The sequence below is a fragment of the Myotis davidii genome, unplaced genomic scaffold (genome assembly GCF_000327345.1).
Source record: "Myotis davidii unplaced genomic scaffold, ASM32734v1 scaffold65, whole genome shotgun sequence".
Classification (NCBI taxonomy): domain Eukaryota; kingdom Metazoa; phylum Chordata; class Mammalia; order Chiroptera; family Vespertilionidae; genus Myotis; species Myotis davidii.
Genome location: NW_006297833.1, coordinates 99,419 through 114,516, shown reverse-complemented (window position 1 = coordinate 114,516; position 15,098 = coordinate 99,419). Strand labels below are relative to the sequence as shown.

Below are 15,098 nucleotides of genomic sequence, written 5' to 3'. Positions count from 1 at the left end.
TCCAGGTTTGTCTGACGCCAGTGCCTATGCTCAATCTTTATACTAAACTGCTTCTCACCTAAAAGTCTTTAAATGTAATAGCACAGATTTATTGCTAGAGTTCTATTTTTTGAATTGGGTTTTTCCTCAAGAATACATCCTTTGGTCAGCAGAGATAAACCATATAAGCGAAATGCTACTATTACAAGAAAGACCGGTTTCTTTCTTAGTGTTTTACATAAGCTGCAAGCTATTTTTCAATACAGTGTTATAGAGTTTGAAAATATGATTGAGGAGTGAAAAAAATTAAAAATAAGATGAAACTTGTATCCTATGATAAACATTATTAAAAACTATCTGATTTCTAGATAGTTCTCTTTTTTTTCCAGAGAATATAAATTAAAACATATTTTGCATAAAAAACAAAATCTATCTTTAGCTAAAGTATAAACTGTATAAGGGTCAGGAAAAAGAGCTCGAGTGTGAGCTGTAGGTGAGTATACACTGTCTGGACAGAGGAAGGTACATCTCAAGGCAGGACTCTTCTGAGTTAAAGGGACAGATACATCCCCTGGTGCTCATACAACTGTTCCAAGGGGAAAAGATAAAAATAGCTTAACAGTTGGTACACCAAATATCAACTTAATACTTTAAAAGACAAAGTGCCAAGAATTTGAGTTGTGAAATGTGTTTGAAATTATAATCATTTATTTTATAAGGTACACCAAAAGAAATTCTCCAAGATTTATGCTTGTATTATTTCTGTAATTAGTTTTCATTTGCCACAATATTTTTTTTTTTTTAGTTCTGAACCCAGACTTTGGGGGTGCCTCTACTTGCCCTGCCACGACCTCGAGAATTTAGACACTAGAAACAGACTCTTAAAGGCCATTCTCTGGTTCCTTTGTATGACTCAGGAATGCTGATGAAAACTGTCGTCAGGTACTGTAAGTTTGGAAGTTATTCATATTCCTTCCTTCCCTTTCGCTAAGTATTAGTCACCACTACAATGCGGTTTGAGCCTCACGGAATGGGATGGATGGGATGATGTGTAATTCAGCCTAATCTCCAGCGTTCATTTACAAAAAATCTATATATGGAACAGTGATTTTAATCTCGGAATGTTTCTAATATAGTTTCCTTTTAAGTGTCTCAGAGAGAATAAAAGTAGACATGGAGAGAGGTCATGGAAGAATCTAAATTTAACCTAGGGCGGCACATCTGAGCCAAGTGATGGGAGAACGGAACGTGAGAATTAGGAAAAACGGGGGAGTGTGTGGGAAACGCAACACAAGCTGTCATCCTGCTTTAGGCTCTCGGGCTCTGTCATGGGTTTGTCTCATACCATGGACGCATTTCTCATTCTCACCTCAAAACAATTTCAGTGGAAATGTTGCTAAAATGTTGTAAGGTTGTCACAGTTCTCCAGCCTCCCAGAACTAATGCTGTGGTAAGTATTTCCTGAGTGTGTGTTTTTTCTAACACAGGGTTCCTTCTACTTCCTACTCCATATCTACAGACCCAATCAATAGCCTGGCTGCCCCATTTAAACAATATGAAATGCCACGTTTGCTATTAGTAACTCCATTGATGACTCACTTCTCACAAATCTAGGCCAAAACTTGCCAGTAAGGAACTGAATTTTATTGTCCCCTGAACCCTTACTTGAATTACATGGAAAAAGCAAAACAAAACAAAGAAAAAAAATTCAAGTCCTGAAATCGAACAGGTGCTCCAGCGGGGCCTCCATCCACGGACCTGTGGGTGTGCTGCTGGGCATGCCGCACTATGACCACAGGGAAGAGTTCACATAGTCTAAGGTGGGACTTTACTTTTGTAAAATATACAGAAAATTAAAGTTTTATTTGTAAAGAGAAGACCAGTGCAAATCATTCTGAAAGAGCAAAACTTCCCTTTGTCATCATTATATGAAAGATAATTTTTCATATACAAAAGGTATATTAATACATGCTAAAAGTAAAAGTAGTAAATTCTTTTAAATTTAAAACATTCAATTAATAATTTACTTAAAGACTGTGCTGCAGTTACAGCTACTAATAGGATATCATGTATATAAATATACCTATATATCTCAAACTTTGTTTAGAAAGTATTGTTTTTTTCATTGCAAATAATTGTTGAACAAATAGTCTTTATTATGTATGATCACAGTCAATTTTGGAATTGCATTAGGGTCTATATAATAATCACCTTCATAACAACAGGCAAATTAGGTAAGGCAAATACTTCTAGCTCCATTTTTTGGAGGAGAGAACACAGGTTCAGAGAGGTGAACTGGCGTGCATGTCGTTATACAGGATAGGAAGTGGCCGGAGCTGGGTCCCAGGGCTCCTGACTGCATATGGGATGGCACAAGTGCTAACTGGGTCTGGAAATCTATATTTAAAACCTTTGCATCACTACAAAATTACATGTAAACCAGGGAAGTTCCTTTTCCTAACCCTGGTTTTGTTACTTGACTCCCACCGTTTCTCACAGGTATTCTCTATGGAGTCAGGTCGCTACTTCATGGTTCAGGCTACTTGGAGACCTCCCCTAGCTTTCTCATTTTCCATTTTCTTTCCTATTGAGAATTTTTGAGGATAGGATACCAAAATAAGACTAGAAGTTACCACATAAATTAAGTTTCTAAGATCTGTTTTGATATCCAGCAGTTATGGTCAGGAAAAGGCAAATTGAATTAACACAATCAATGGCATCTGGAAAACTTCTACTACTTTGTGACAACTAACTTGGTTTCTATCCTGAGGCAATTTCTTTCTTTCTTTTTTTTTTTTAATGTAGTCACAAATTTAACTTTCAAGTTTATAGAATTTCCCTTTTCCTAAGCATTTCAGTAAACGGCTCTCTTATCAATAGTTACACATCAGGAATATTTTAAACTACTGTTCATTTGTATTAGAGAAAAAAATTTTAAACCACCTACAACTGCTGCTACTTATAAAAATGTTTCCTAAAGCCTTGACAAATGATTGCTGACCGTATCATGCCAGCCGTCACGATTTGAACTGATTTCTGTATGGGCTTAAATTGGCAGAGGCCTGGGTTTGGAAACAGGAAGACTTTGGTTTGAGCTTTGCATTTGCCACTTTAAGCCATGTGACTTTGAATTAATCATCTTATCGCCCCAGTTTTTCTTATCTTTAAAATGGAGGTAACCGCTTTGGTCAGCCTAAGAGTGACACTGACATTAGCATATGTCAAAAGTTTTCACACAATGAGTTCAGATGTTACTTGTTGTTATTGTCAAATCCTACATAGAAAATGATGCCATCTACTTTATCACCTTCAAGTGCAAAGAATACAGCCGGATAAATAGATAAATAGGCATAATCCCACTCCAGCAGATGGCATTCATAGTAACAGACTACTCCAAATCAAGACATGCAAGTAGAAATAGACATTTCAGCAAGGGGTTCTTTGATAATTTTATTTTTTACTTTTAAAATTATCACTACCCCATGCCTGTAATCACAGTTTTTTTATGTGTATTTTTCACTAATTCAATCGAGAAAAAAAAAAAGCCACCAGATCTGAAATCCACTGATATTTGCATGGTTTACAAGGTGTCAGCTCTGGTAAGGCTCAGTGGAGGTTAGGGGAGTAGAGAATGAATAGTACAGGAGTGGCAGAAAAGACGCCTGCTAGACCCTGATGAGATCAGATGTGTTTTTGTGGGAGGAAAGGTTGAAGTCTCTCTTCTTTAAAATAAGATATAATTGACATCCAACATTATATAAGTTTCGATGTACAACATAATGATTCAGTATTTGTATATATTACAAATGGTCACCATAAAAACTCTAGTTAACGCCCTAACCAGTTTGGCTCAGTGGAGAGAGCATTGGCCTGCAGACTCAAGGGTCCCAGGTTTGCTTCCGGTCAAGGGCATGTACCTTGGTTGTGGGTACAGCCCCAGTGGGGAGTGTGCAGGAGGCAGCTGATCGATGTTTCTCTCTCATCAATGTTTCTAACTCTCTATCCCTCTCCCTTCCTCTCTGTAAAAAATCAATAAAATATATTTTAGAAAACACAAAAAATCTCCTCTAGTTAACACCTGTCACCATATATAGTTATGTTTTTTTCTTGCGATGAGACTTTTAAAATCTTCTCTCTGAGCAACGTTCACACGTGCAATACAGTATTACCACTACAGTCACCATGCTGCACATTACGTCCCCGTGACTTATTTATTTTTAACTGGAAGTTTGTACCTTTTGACCTTCTTTACCCATCCCCATCCCCATCCTCTGCCTCTGGCAATGACCAATCTGTTCTCTGTATCTGTGAGTTTGTTTGTTTGCTTTAGATTCCACATAACGTGAGATATTTGACTTTCTCTGATTTATTTCAGCATAATGGCAAGATTTCATTTGTTATTATGGCTAAAAAATATACTGTTGTGTATACACACCGTATTTTCTTTATTCACTCATCCATTAACGAACACTTAGGTTGAACACAATCTTGGCGATTGTGTGTAATGCTGTAATGAACATAGAGGTGTGTATATCTTATTGAGTTAGTATTTTCATTTTCTTCAGATATACACCCAAAAGTGGGATTGCTGGATCACATGGTAGTTCTATTTTTAATTGTTTGAGGACCCTCCGTGCTCTTTTCCATAGCCGCTACACCAACTTACATTCCCACCAACAGTGCATGAGGGTTCCCTTTCCTCCACACCCTCACAACATTGCTATCTCTTGTCTTTTTGATGAAAGCCTTTCTAACAGGTGTGAGTAGTACCTCATTCTGGTTTTGATTTGCATCTCTTAAGTCAGAGAATCTTGAGATTCTGTGTGTTTGTATACCCCAGTGTTAGTCAGGCTTTGCCTTTGCAAAGACAGAGGGGAAAACAAGGTATTCTGTGAAATAGGAACACTCCATATCAGCTTTTGCTTATTGCTACCCTACTTTATTTGTGGAAGTGATTCTCAGTCCTGGTTACATGCCAGAATCTGCTGTGAGCTTTCATGAACCCTGGGCTCCACCCCAGAGATTCAAAAGTAATGATAATTGGGAGAGTATTCGAATATGCAGCCAGGGTTGAGAACCACTGATGTGGACAAGCCTGATGTTCAAGAGGCAGCTCCCCCTCTTCTGTTGGGACAGCGTACTCATTCCTTGGGCCTGGTGGTTGGCTGGAGAACACCGCCAGGTGATCTCAGTGCACCTCTCCACAAAGAGGTGTCCAATACCTTCTTCTCTCTGGACTTCTGTTTGGGCAGCTGAGTGATTTCTGGTTCTGATAAACCCAGAGCTGGGAGCTCAGTGTGTGTGTTTGGAATAAGTGTCCCAGTGTTCATTGTTACAAAGAATACCTTATTTTTTCCTTCTATTATTGCCGTGCGCTGAGTGATGCTCTCAATTCTGTTTCCTATGTTGCTGTCAGGATCCAGGATAAAGGACTCTTCATTATTGGAGCAAAAGTCATACCTATTTTTAAAAAAAGTAAGTCATTACTATGTTGCTTTGCAGCATGGTCCAGACCCAGGTGAAATGAAAATCATTGGACAAGTGCTCGGGCAACAAAAGCACACTTTCTTTCTCTTTTCTTTAGATTTTCCCCATTATCCATTCTCACAACTTAAAAATAGCAAATATATTTTGCCCGATCTGAAAAACCCATATCAATGTATCTCCAAACGTCCTTTCTATTCTAAATGTTAAATATTTAAAATAAAATGCATAAATTAGAAAATTTAATATCTAGATTTTAATTAGCTCCTAGTGGAGTAAATGTGCAAACACAGAAAAAAATGTAGTTACGTTAATGAATGGAAACCTCAAAGAAATCACATCTATAAAAGGCTGGCTGCTAATCAGAACATTCCATTGCAGGTAACTTTTTCCAGGCTAATTAAATGCATATGCAAACACACATGATGGAGCAGTTATTAATTTCAGTCTATTTCTTTTCAAGTTTGGCAGTCTCATGGTAAGTTCTTCAACTTCTCAGGCTTCAAGTGTTTAATTATAAAATAAGGGTTTGAAGTTGTTTACCTTTAAGATCTTTTTTAATTCTAAAAGTCCATGAAATCTCTTTTATTATTTTGAACTAACTACTCGAGTACCATTTTTTTTTCTTTTTTGATTAAAGTATTATCCCCGCATTAAAGCAAGATTTTGACCTATATCTGGAAGTTGGCATGTTTTCTCAGACACGTTATTATCAGTAAGCTTCTGTTTTCATATGGTTTGCTATGCAGATCATTTGGTAAATAGTTACTGCTCATTTATTATGTTTTATGTGTCCTACATCCTCCATGAATAAAAACCCCAAACAACAAAAAAGACATTTAAGTCCACGCTGACTGGCAGTAAACTAGTATCTTAACTGGCCTTGCTGCCGGCTGGCTTTTTCCACTCTTCCAACACCCACCACTGCGTCAGACCAACCCCTGCTGCTCTGGTTTTCAGTGAAATCCTTTTTGTTCCAAAAGCTTTAACAACTGGACTGTAGAAATTTCAGGCTTTTTTGTCTGATGGTCAAGGCCATCCACAGTCCATCTCTCACCTGCTTTTCCAAACGTAACCCTATAAGAAGCCCTTTGTTCTAGTCAAATTGGGTTTTGGTTTGGTTAGTCAGAGGAGACTTAGGTCCCAGTCCTGCCATGACTTTTCCTAACTGTATGACAAGTTTTCTATTCTGCAAACTAAAAATTAAATATACCTGCCTTGTTAATCTCACAGGATATAAGCATCAAATGGCTTAATTTACTTGCCAAGGTTTTTTAAATTAAAGACACAGAGGAAAGTACGGAGTTATCCTCCCTGTATCACAGGAGTATGCCATGTGCACTCAGATCCCTTCATCTTCACTCACGCAGCTACCACTGACTAGACACCCCGCCACCCATAACGTGGTCTTGTCTAAGAGCTTATTCTGACCATTGTGACCCCTCATTGCTCTCACCACTCACTGAGCCTATAGCAAGTCCACCTTAAAACATTCCTTGAGATTTAAAAATGAATTCATTTGAGACAGTGCAAATAGAGAGATATTTTAGGTGCCTCAAAACTGCATCTGTTAGGCTCCCAAGGTTTGGAGAGATTTGCCTGCAGGAGCCTGACTTGAGTCCCTGCAGCCATCCTTGGCCAGCCATGCCCTCTGTTTCCGATTAACTTTGGTGTAGATTTTTCTGTTTACTTGCATGGGGACCATTTCACTGAAGCATTTTTAAAATTAGAAATATCTATATATATAAAAACCTAAGCAACCAAATGACCAAATGACCGAATGACTGGTTGACCAGTTGCTATAATGCACACTGACCACCAGGGGGCAGATGCTCAATACAAGGGCTGCTCCCTGATGGTCAGCTATAATGCACATCCATACACACACACACACACACACACACACACGTATACATATATACATATATATGTGTGTATATATATATACATATGTATATGTATGTATATGTGTGTGTGTGTGTGTATATATATATATTGTTTTCAGAGAGGAAGGGGGAGAGAGAGAGAGAGAGAGAGAGAGAGAGAAAGAGACATCAATGATGAGAGAGAATCATTGATTGGCTGCCTCCTGTACGCCCTACACTGGGGATCAAGCCTGCAACCCGGGCATGTGCCCTGACTGGGAATTGAACTGTGACCTTCTAGTTCATAGGTTGGTGCTCAACCACTGAGCCACACAGGCCAGGCTCATTGAAGCATTTTGTATTGTTACCTTTTGGACTAGAATTTGTGGTGAACAGAAAGTTTTCTGGGCTTTATTTTGTACATGTTTTGGGTAGGTTTTGGAGATTTTGAAACCAGGAGGATCTTTTAGAGTCCAATTTCCAGAAAGAATAGCGGGGATGATCTTAAGGAGCCAAGGGCAGCCATGACTTACGTGAGATGAAGGTGAGAGGATAAAATAAGTGAGAAAAAGGGAAGACAGAAGGGATTGCAATGGCCAGGAGAAAGCTCTGTGATTGTTCCTCTCTGGCCCTGGAGCCGAGGACTCCAGAATGTGAAACTATCTAGTCTTCCAGATGGTTTCCCCTCCTGGGCACGCTGCCCTGTGAGACCCCGACCCCCACCCCCCAGAGCACCCACACTTCCTAAGTTGCCATTGAGTGCTTCCAGGCCCCACTGGGCCAGCAGCTGCAGGGAAGCAGGGGCCACAGGTATTTAGTCGTCTGTTCTCATAATTAAGCGAGGGCCTAGCAGGTAATTGGCACCATATAAACATGTAGAAACTTATAAACAGGTATGAGATACTGACATGTTGTTTCTAGTAAGAGTATTCATTTGTTTTAGTTTATTATTTTCAAACACAGTGATAAAAAGACATAATGTAATAAAACCTCATATACTCACCGCCTCTATTTGACAATTACAATTTTGCCACATTTATTTAATCTATCCCTTATTTCTTTTTATTTTCTATAAGTATTTTAAAGCAAATCCCAGACATTGTGTCATTTTTGCCCTACATATTTCAGTGCATACCTCCAAAAATATGCTCATTTTCTAATATAACAACAGTGTCATTATTACACCCAATAGAATTAGCAACAATTCCTTGGTGTTGTTTGTACCCAGTCCATAAATCAGATTTCCTCCAAATGTTTTTAAAATGTCTATTTTTACAGTTAGATTATAAGATTAAATTTAAAAAGAATTAATAAGAAGTGACCATTTTTGTTGTTGTTGTTAATCCTCACCCAAGGAGGTTTTTCCACTGATTTTTTAGAGAGAGTGAAAGGGAGGGGGAGAAATAGAGAGAAATATCAATGTGAAAGAGACACATCAATTGGTTGCCTCCCACATGTGTCCTGACCAAGGCCGAGAATCGAGCCTGCAACTGAGATACAATGCCTTTGACTGGAATTGAACCTGGAACATCTTCAGTCTGCAGGTCAACGCTCTATCCACTGAGCCAAACCGGCTAGGGCAAGGAATAACCATTCTTAAGGAATTTCTGAGATTTCTCCTAGCTAATCTTATAATCATCAGGTAAAATAAGTGAAAGCAGTTTTCTTTACTAATCAACTCTATTGATTAGTGTTCTCTATTAGTAGAGAAAATGGAACCAAAGAGAAATTAGACACTTTCTCCTTTACTTGAGACATTTTATTGATGAAGTTTTAAAATCATGACGTTATTTTGCCCTAGTTTTCATTATTAGTATTCTGCATTTTCTTTTTGTTTTTTTGTTTGTTTTTTGTTAATCCTCACTCGAGGATTTTTTTTCTCCATTGCTTTTTAGAGAGAGTGGGAGAGAAGGAGAAAGGGGGAAAGAGGGGGGGGGGGAGAGAAACAATGATGTGAGAGCGACACATCAGTTGCCTTTGGTACCCACCCTGACTGGGGCTGGGAATCGAACCCGAAGCCCTTCAGTGAGAGGGCTGATGCTCCACTGAGCAGCCCTGGCCAGGGCGCCATTTTCTAGACTAGAACCTCCATACCTTGAACTAGTATTTGACCTCACATCTTTCACACATGCTCAACACACGTACGAGTATATATAACGCATACATGTACATTACAGGCATATGGAGCTTATGACATGTGTACACCTATATTGATCATGTGTGTGTACTGGGTATTGTGACATCAAACAACAGAAATTGTGTCTGGAAGAGAAGTCTTTAATTTCATTCTTTTTCCCTTAAAGAAGGGGAACAGATCAGAGAGGCCTTAGACAAAGATCTTAGTTTCATACTCTTGGTCTTCAGGAAATGCAAAGAAATATGTGAGAGTAAAGCAAGTCTAGGCATTTCCCGAGGGAAATGCAGTCTGCTGTCGGAGTTCACTAGGGCCTCCCAACCTCTGACCCCCACCCCCACCACTAAGTCGAAGGGCAGCAGCTGAGGGCACAAGCCCCAGCAAGGTCCTCCAACAAAAAGGACAGATTCTGGGGCTGTTTTCTAATTTGAGGACTGTTATTTTTCCCTCTTTGTAATTGCAACCATAAAAATAGAATGTCACTTAGGAGCCTGACTATATAATAGCACTTGAAAAGAGATTTAGGGGGAGGGGAGTTTGCCTCAGTCTTAAGAATACATCAAGCTCTTAAGGAAGTAGATTGTGCCATGTTTGAAGATGCAAAGATAACCACTGTGCTGGGAACTGTCTTGAGGGGGGAGGAAGCCGAACAACAAGAGGAAAGCAGCGTTCACTCCTGATTTCGCACAGGAAGCCCACAGCACCTCCTGCCAAAGAGAGATAAGAAAGCTCCCAGGCACAATTCTGGACAAGGCCACTGTTATCAGCTTCAGCTCCACGCTGTCCTCTCTCTGCTCCGAGCCTCCGTCCCTTTCCTAATGAGCTTTAGGATCCGACCTCCATTTGCATGCAGCATGCCAAGTACAACATCATGGAGGTTATTTATAGCCATCGAGAGAGAAAAAAGTTTCCGGGGTAAGAGTGTACTCCATGTCAACTCATCCATTGCCCTAGAGTTGAAACAAATTAGTTTCAGACTATAGATTGACATAAATAAATGAAAAGAAAGCAGCCAATTATGTGCCCAGCACATGGAGTGGGGCCCTACGTGTGACATGTCAGCGTGTGTAACTCCATGCAGGAGCATCTGTGGGCGCTCCCGGCTGCTCTCAGTTACCGGGCTTCTTCTCTTGACACTTATTAGGGAAACACCACCCTCCAGAGATGTAGATGACATTACTGACCCACATGCTTTGGGCTGATCTTCCTGTAGTGGCGAGGAATTTGCCTTGTTCCCCTCACACTCATAAATACTTGGCTCCTCTGTGACCAAAGACAGATAAAGGCAGTCTGGGCCACCGAAAAAGGCAAAGCCAACACTGGGGTCAAACCGACACACTTGACAATATCGACTGCTCGTTAATATGGCACGTTAGCCAGCCATAGTTCTACTAATTATAACATACACCATGCTGTTATTCTCTACTACAGTAAGGGTTATATTTTCTACTCGCTAGGCGTTTCTTAAACACTATCTCACTAATCTGTACAATATCCTAAAAAAGTAGGTACTCTCACCTCCCATTTAATGGATAAGGAAATTGAGGATTAGAGAGGTTAAGGAATTACCCAAGGCTAAACAGCTAAGAAGTGGCAGAAGCAGAATTTATCATCAGTTCTGGCTCACTCCAGAATCCGTGCACTTAACCCGGTAGGTAACAATATCCACGCACAATCATCATATGGTAAGAAATTGCTTTACTTCACTGTTTCTTTGTATTTAGCAAGACAAGGCTTGTCAAATATTCACTACACAAATATCATTAGTGCAGTGGCAATTTCGGTCTTTTTTAGCTCTTTTTGCATAGTATGGTGAATTCTTTCCAATATCTGGCATACAACTCTCACCAGAAGCAACCAAAATGTGCTGCATGTGCAGTGTGTGCCTGGTCTGCGGTGAATGCACACTAGAGCTCCTTTTGTCATCTCGCAGCTTCTGAGCTCAGTTCCCAGTCCCCGCCACAAGCCCAGCACAGGAAATACACCCGAGGGGCCTCTGTGTTCCCTGTGCTGCTCCTTAGGTGCTGGCTTTGACAATTCTGACTTTCAGACTTTCTTCATTCCCTGCCCTTCTTTCTCCTCCCCTACCTACCTCACAGGGGCACTTTTCTTCCTTTAGAGCAGCGGTTCTCAACCTGTGGGTCGCAACCCCTTTGGCGGTCGAACGACCCTTTCACAGGGGTCGCCTAAGACCATCCTGCATATCAGATATTTACATTACGATTCATAACAGTAGCAACATTACAGTTATGAAGTAGCAACGAAAATAATTTTATGGTTGGGTCACAACATGAGGAACTGTATTTAAAGGGCCAGAAGGTTGAGAACCACTGGTTTCAAGGCTGGGTTGTGGCACCTGATGCAATCAGGAGAGTCCAGCTGGGCGAGCTCAGCCACTGATGGTTAGTATCTGTATCTGCTTTGAAGTGACTCTCTCTTGTGAGAAAACGTAGACTCTGAAGAACAAGGTGAGAGGGTTTAACCCTTCATTTGGCCTTTCTAGAGATCGCCCATCTGTTTAGAGCCTGTTATAGAAACCAAGACTCCATAATTAGAGTTAGAAAATTCTCATTTCATAAATGATTTCTAGCAAGCTCCATAACCACCCCAGTTCTAAAGAGTCTACTCTACAGCCTGGATCTTGAGATAAAGAGGCGTGTGTGTGTGTATGTGTGTGTGTGTGTGTGTATGTGTGTGTGTTGTGTTTTTTAAGGATCTCCTTTCTCCCTATGATACATGATATTAAGCTGAACTTTCTTTCAAAATCTCTGTTGCCCTAAGCTCTGACTCTTAGTTGGCTCAGGTAAAACTAGTGCCAGGCTTGGGCTAGGAGCTCTAGCTACATACTGAAGGTCCACAAAGTCTCACAGCCACCCAGTGAAGCGGGTATTATGATCCCCAGTTCACAAACCCTTTCAGCAACGAGGAAAATGAAACTGAAAATCAAATGCCTTGCTCAGACTCACAGAGAAAGGAGCAGCCCTGGGATTAGCCAGAGTTCCTGACACTCTCCACCCAGTCACCGCACCACCCTTCGCCGGGTGCATCTGGCTCAGTTACCTGAGAGGAGAGCTCTGGTCCAGGGTCAGGCGCCAAGAGAAATGAAGTGTTAGCTTCCAAAGGGAGAAGAGGCACCCAGCCCTCTGGTGGAGAGGGGAGGGGAGAGGAGAGGAATGCTTTATAATTACATTTTGACGTAAATTTTGGTTAGTTTTGGTCATAAAAATGTTTTGATGCCAAAATTATAGGAACTCTTGGTCTTCTACTAGCTGATAAATTTTAACATTTTAAAAAATTTTGCAACAAAATATAAAATCTACCTTTTATCACAATCTCTTTGCCTGTTGACTTACTTTGTCTGCATGATGCCTGATTGCTATGAGGTAAAGCTGGCCTGTTTATTATGAACTCCAATCATTTATAGCAGGCAGCTCACTTTAAAGAGGTCTCTGGCTGGGGGTGGCAGTGTGCAGTGGTGAGCTGAGCACCCCAATATTCTGCTTATTTGAGCCTGAACCATTGCCTAGGAGTGACTATATATATAATTTGTAAATACAGAACCTTTATTGGGGGACAGGAGGGAGGGGGGCTCTAGAAAGCTCTATTGAGTCCCAAGACAATAATTTCCCTCTTTCTTTTTTGGATGATGAAATCTGAGGATTTCTTGTGTGAATTCTGTTTAATGAGATTAAACTGACGTGCTCACTGTGATTAAAATCTATTTGTAAAGAATATTAAATCATTTCAAGTTAGGAAACAAAGGGGTAGAGCAGCAGTAAAGAACACATCGAGGCTGTAAAATAAAAATGACTTTGGAAAAATAGAAAGGAAAGAAAAGCCCACCTGGAAGCCGGCCAGCGGGCGCGGCCGGGGCCGCTGGGCTGGTTGGGGCAGCGCCCTGCAGCCGGGCCTGATGTAAACTTCCCTCTGCTCCTGTGCGCGGTGTCAAAACATCACCACAGCGTGTCTGAGCCATCAGATTAAGAGAATCTGCAAACACCATCTTTTCCCCTCTTCTCACATTCTCTTAAAACAAATAAAACAATATAGGGGAAGGGATGCTGGCAGCAAAAGGCGGAGCGCTGGAAGGAGTGTTTAGACAGAATGGTTCCTGCTTCTTTGCTCCAGGAAAAGGGCCTAGGCCTTCGGGTGGTCACAGGGTCAGGCCGAGAGGGTTCTTGTGCAGCAAGAGACCTGGTGACGCCTTGGAACCCACACTGAAAATTACTTCTGGTCTGAATGGAGCGGGGGGAGTGGAGAAGACTTTTCAGGGATTGGAGGCTTCGGGTCAGCTCCTCGGACAATGGTGGAGGTGATCCAGCGTCCTGCCCACCTCTGTTTAGATAAGAGCTTTTCCGTGAGCGTCTTGGCCTGCAACATTTCCTGCTCTCGAGGGCCCTGTGGTCCATTCACACTCAGAACAAGGCCTGTCTTCCCAGTCTCTGCTTTCCTTCCTCTCCTCGCCTGTTTGCTGCCACCAGGAGCCCCAGCGATCCCCCCACCCCTGACTCTGACTCTCTCTTTTACAGAATCTGAGCCAGGACAAGGCAGCCTTTCAGTCCAAGAGGGGTGACCGGGAGTCGAAAGGGGTGGTTACTTACTTGGTTAAAACCAGATATGGGCTTCACAGAGAACACCTGTTTGTTCATTCATTTTTCTTCTACTAGTTTTATTATAGGAGACTGGTCAGCTGAGGAAGAGTGGATTGATGAACGGGTATCTTTAGGGAAATGTTAGGTGTGGCTACAAATATCTTTTATCTCTTACATGTAAGGAGTTTTACTTGAAGTATTAACTCCATTCCATGAAGAATATTTCAATATTGTTACATTTTGTTACCATGAAAAGGAAGAGAACAGAGTACTTACCTAGTGGTCAATACTGAAACATCCAGAAAGCCTTCAGGGCGAGGGGTGGGAAGTCACAATTTACCCTAAGGACCATAGATCCTAGGGCTAGTCAGACCCAATTTCGAATCATGACTTTCTAGTTACATAATCCTGGATAGCAAAAGCCCACTTGTGAGAATCAGAGTCATAGAAAACTGCTCAGAAGTTTCAATCCTTGAATAGTTCTGCATCATGTCACTTTAGTTGGATCGTGTCACTTTAAATAAGTTCTGTTTTGGTGTTATGCACTGGTCACCACTGAAGGGCGTTATACCTGAGACACCCCCTCTCACAGAGCTGTGGCTGAGGAGCTTGTGGGACACGCCCCACACATCAGGAGAGAAGTCATTTCCCTCAGCTCTCAGCTCCCTGAAAGGCTATACTTCTCTTGGTTTGTTTTCAACTCATGGGTCTCTTACGCTTGCAAATGTCTATTTTATTTCTCTTTCTCTCTGGACAACTAGAAAGTAAAGCTTGTGGGCCGTCTATACTAATAAAAGGGGAATATATTAATTAGACCGGGAGACCTTCTGGACATCCTTCTGGACAAAGCCATGGTGGCAGGGCTGAGGCAGAGGTGGTTAGGGGTGATCAGGCCAGGAGGGGAGGGCAGTTTGGGGTGATCAGGCCAGCGGCGGGGGGACAGTTGGGGGCAAGTCAGACATACCTCTCGCAATCCGGGACCACTGGCTCCTAACCGCTTACCTGCCTGCCTGCCTGGTCGCCCCTAACCACTCTGCCTGCCGG

The 15,098-nt window shown here is 41.4% G+C and overlaps 1 protein-coding gene across 1 annotated transcript in view; it reads right to left on the bottom strand.

Moving 5' to 3' along the window:
- FLT1 (fms related tyrosine kinase 1) overlaps positions 1–15,098 on the bottom strand; it is a gene marked incomplete at its 5' end in the record, with an annotated part of 158,605 nt that overhangs the window by 93,679 nt on the left and 49,828 nt on the right. Inside the window, one exon of the mRNA XM_006773677.2 lies at positions 5,325–5,439. Coding sequence (XP_006773740.1) covers positions 5,325–5,439 — 115 coding nt within the window. The remainder of the gene's footprint in view (positions 1–5,324; positions 5,440–15,098) is intronic.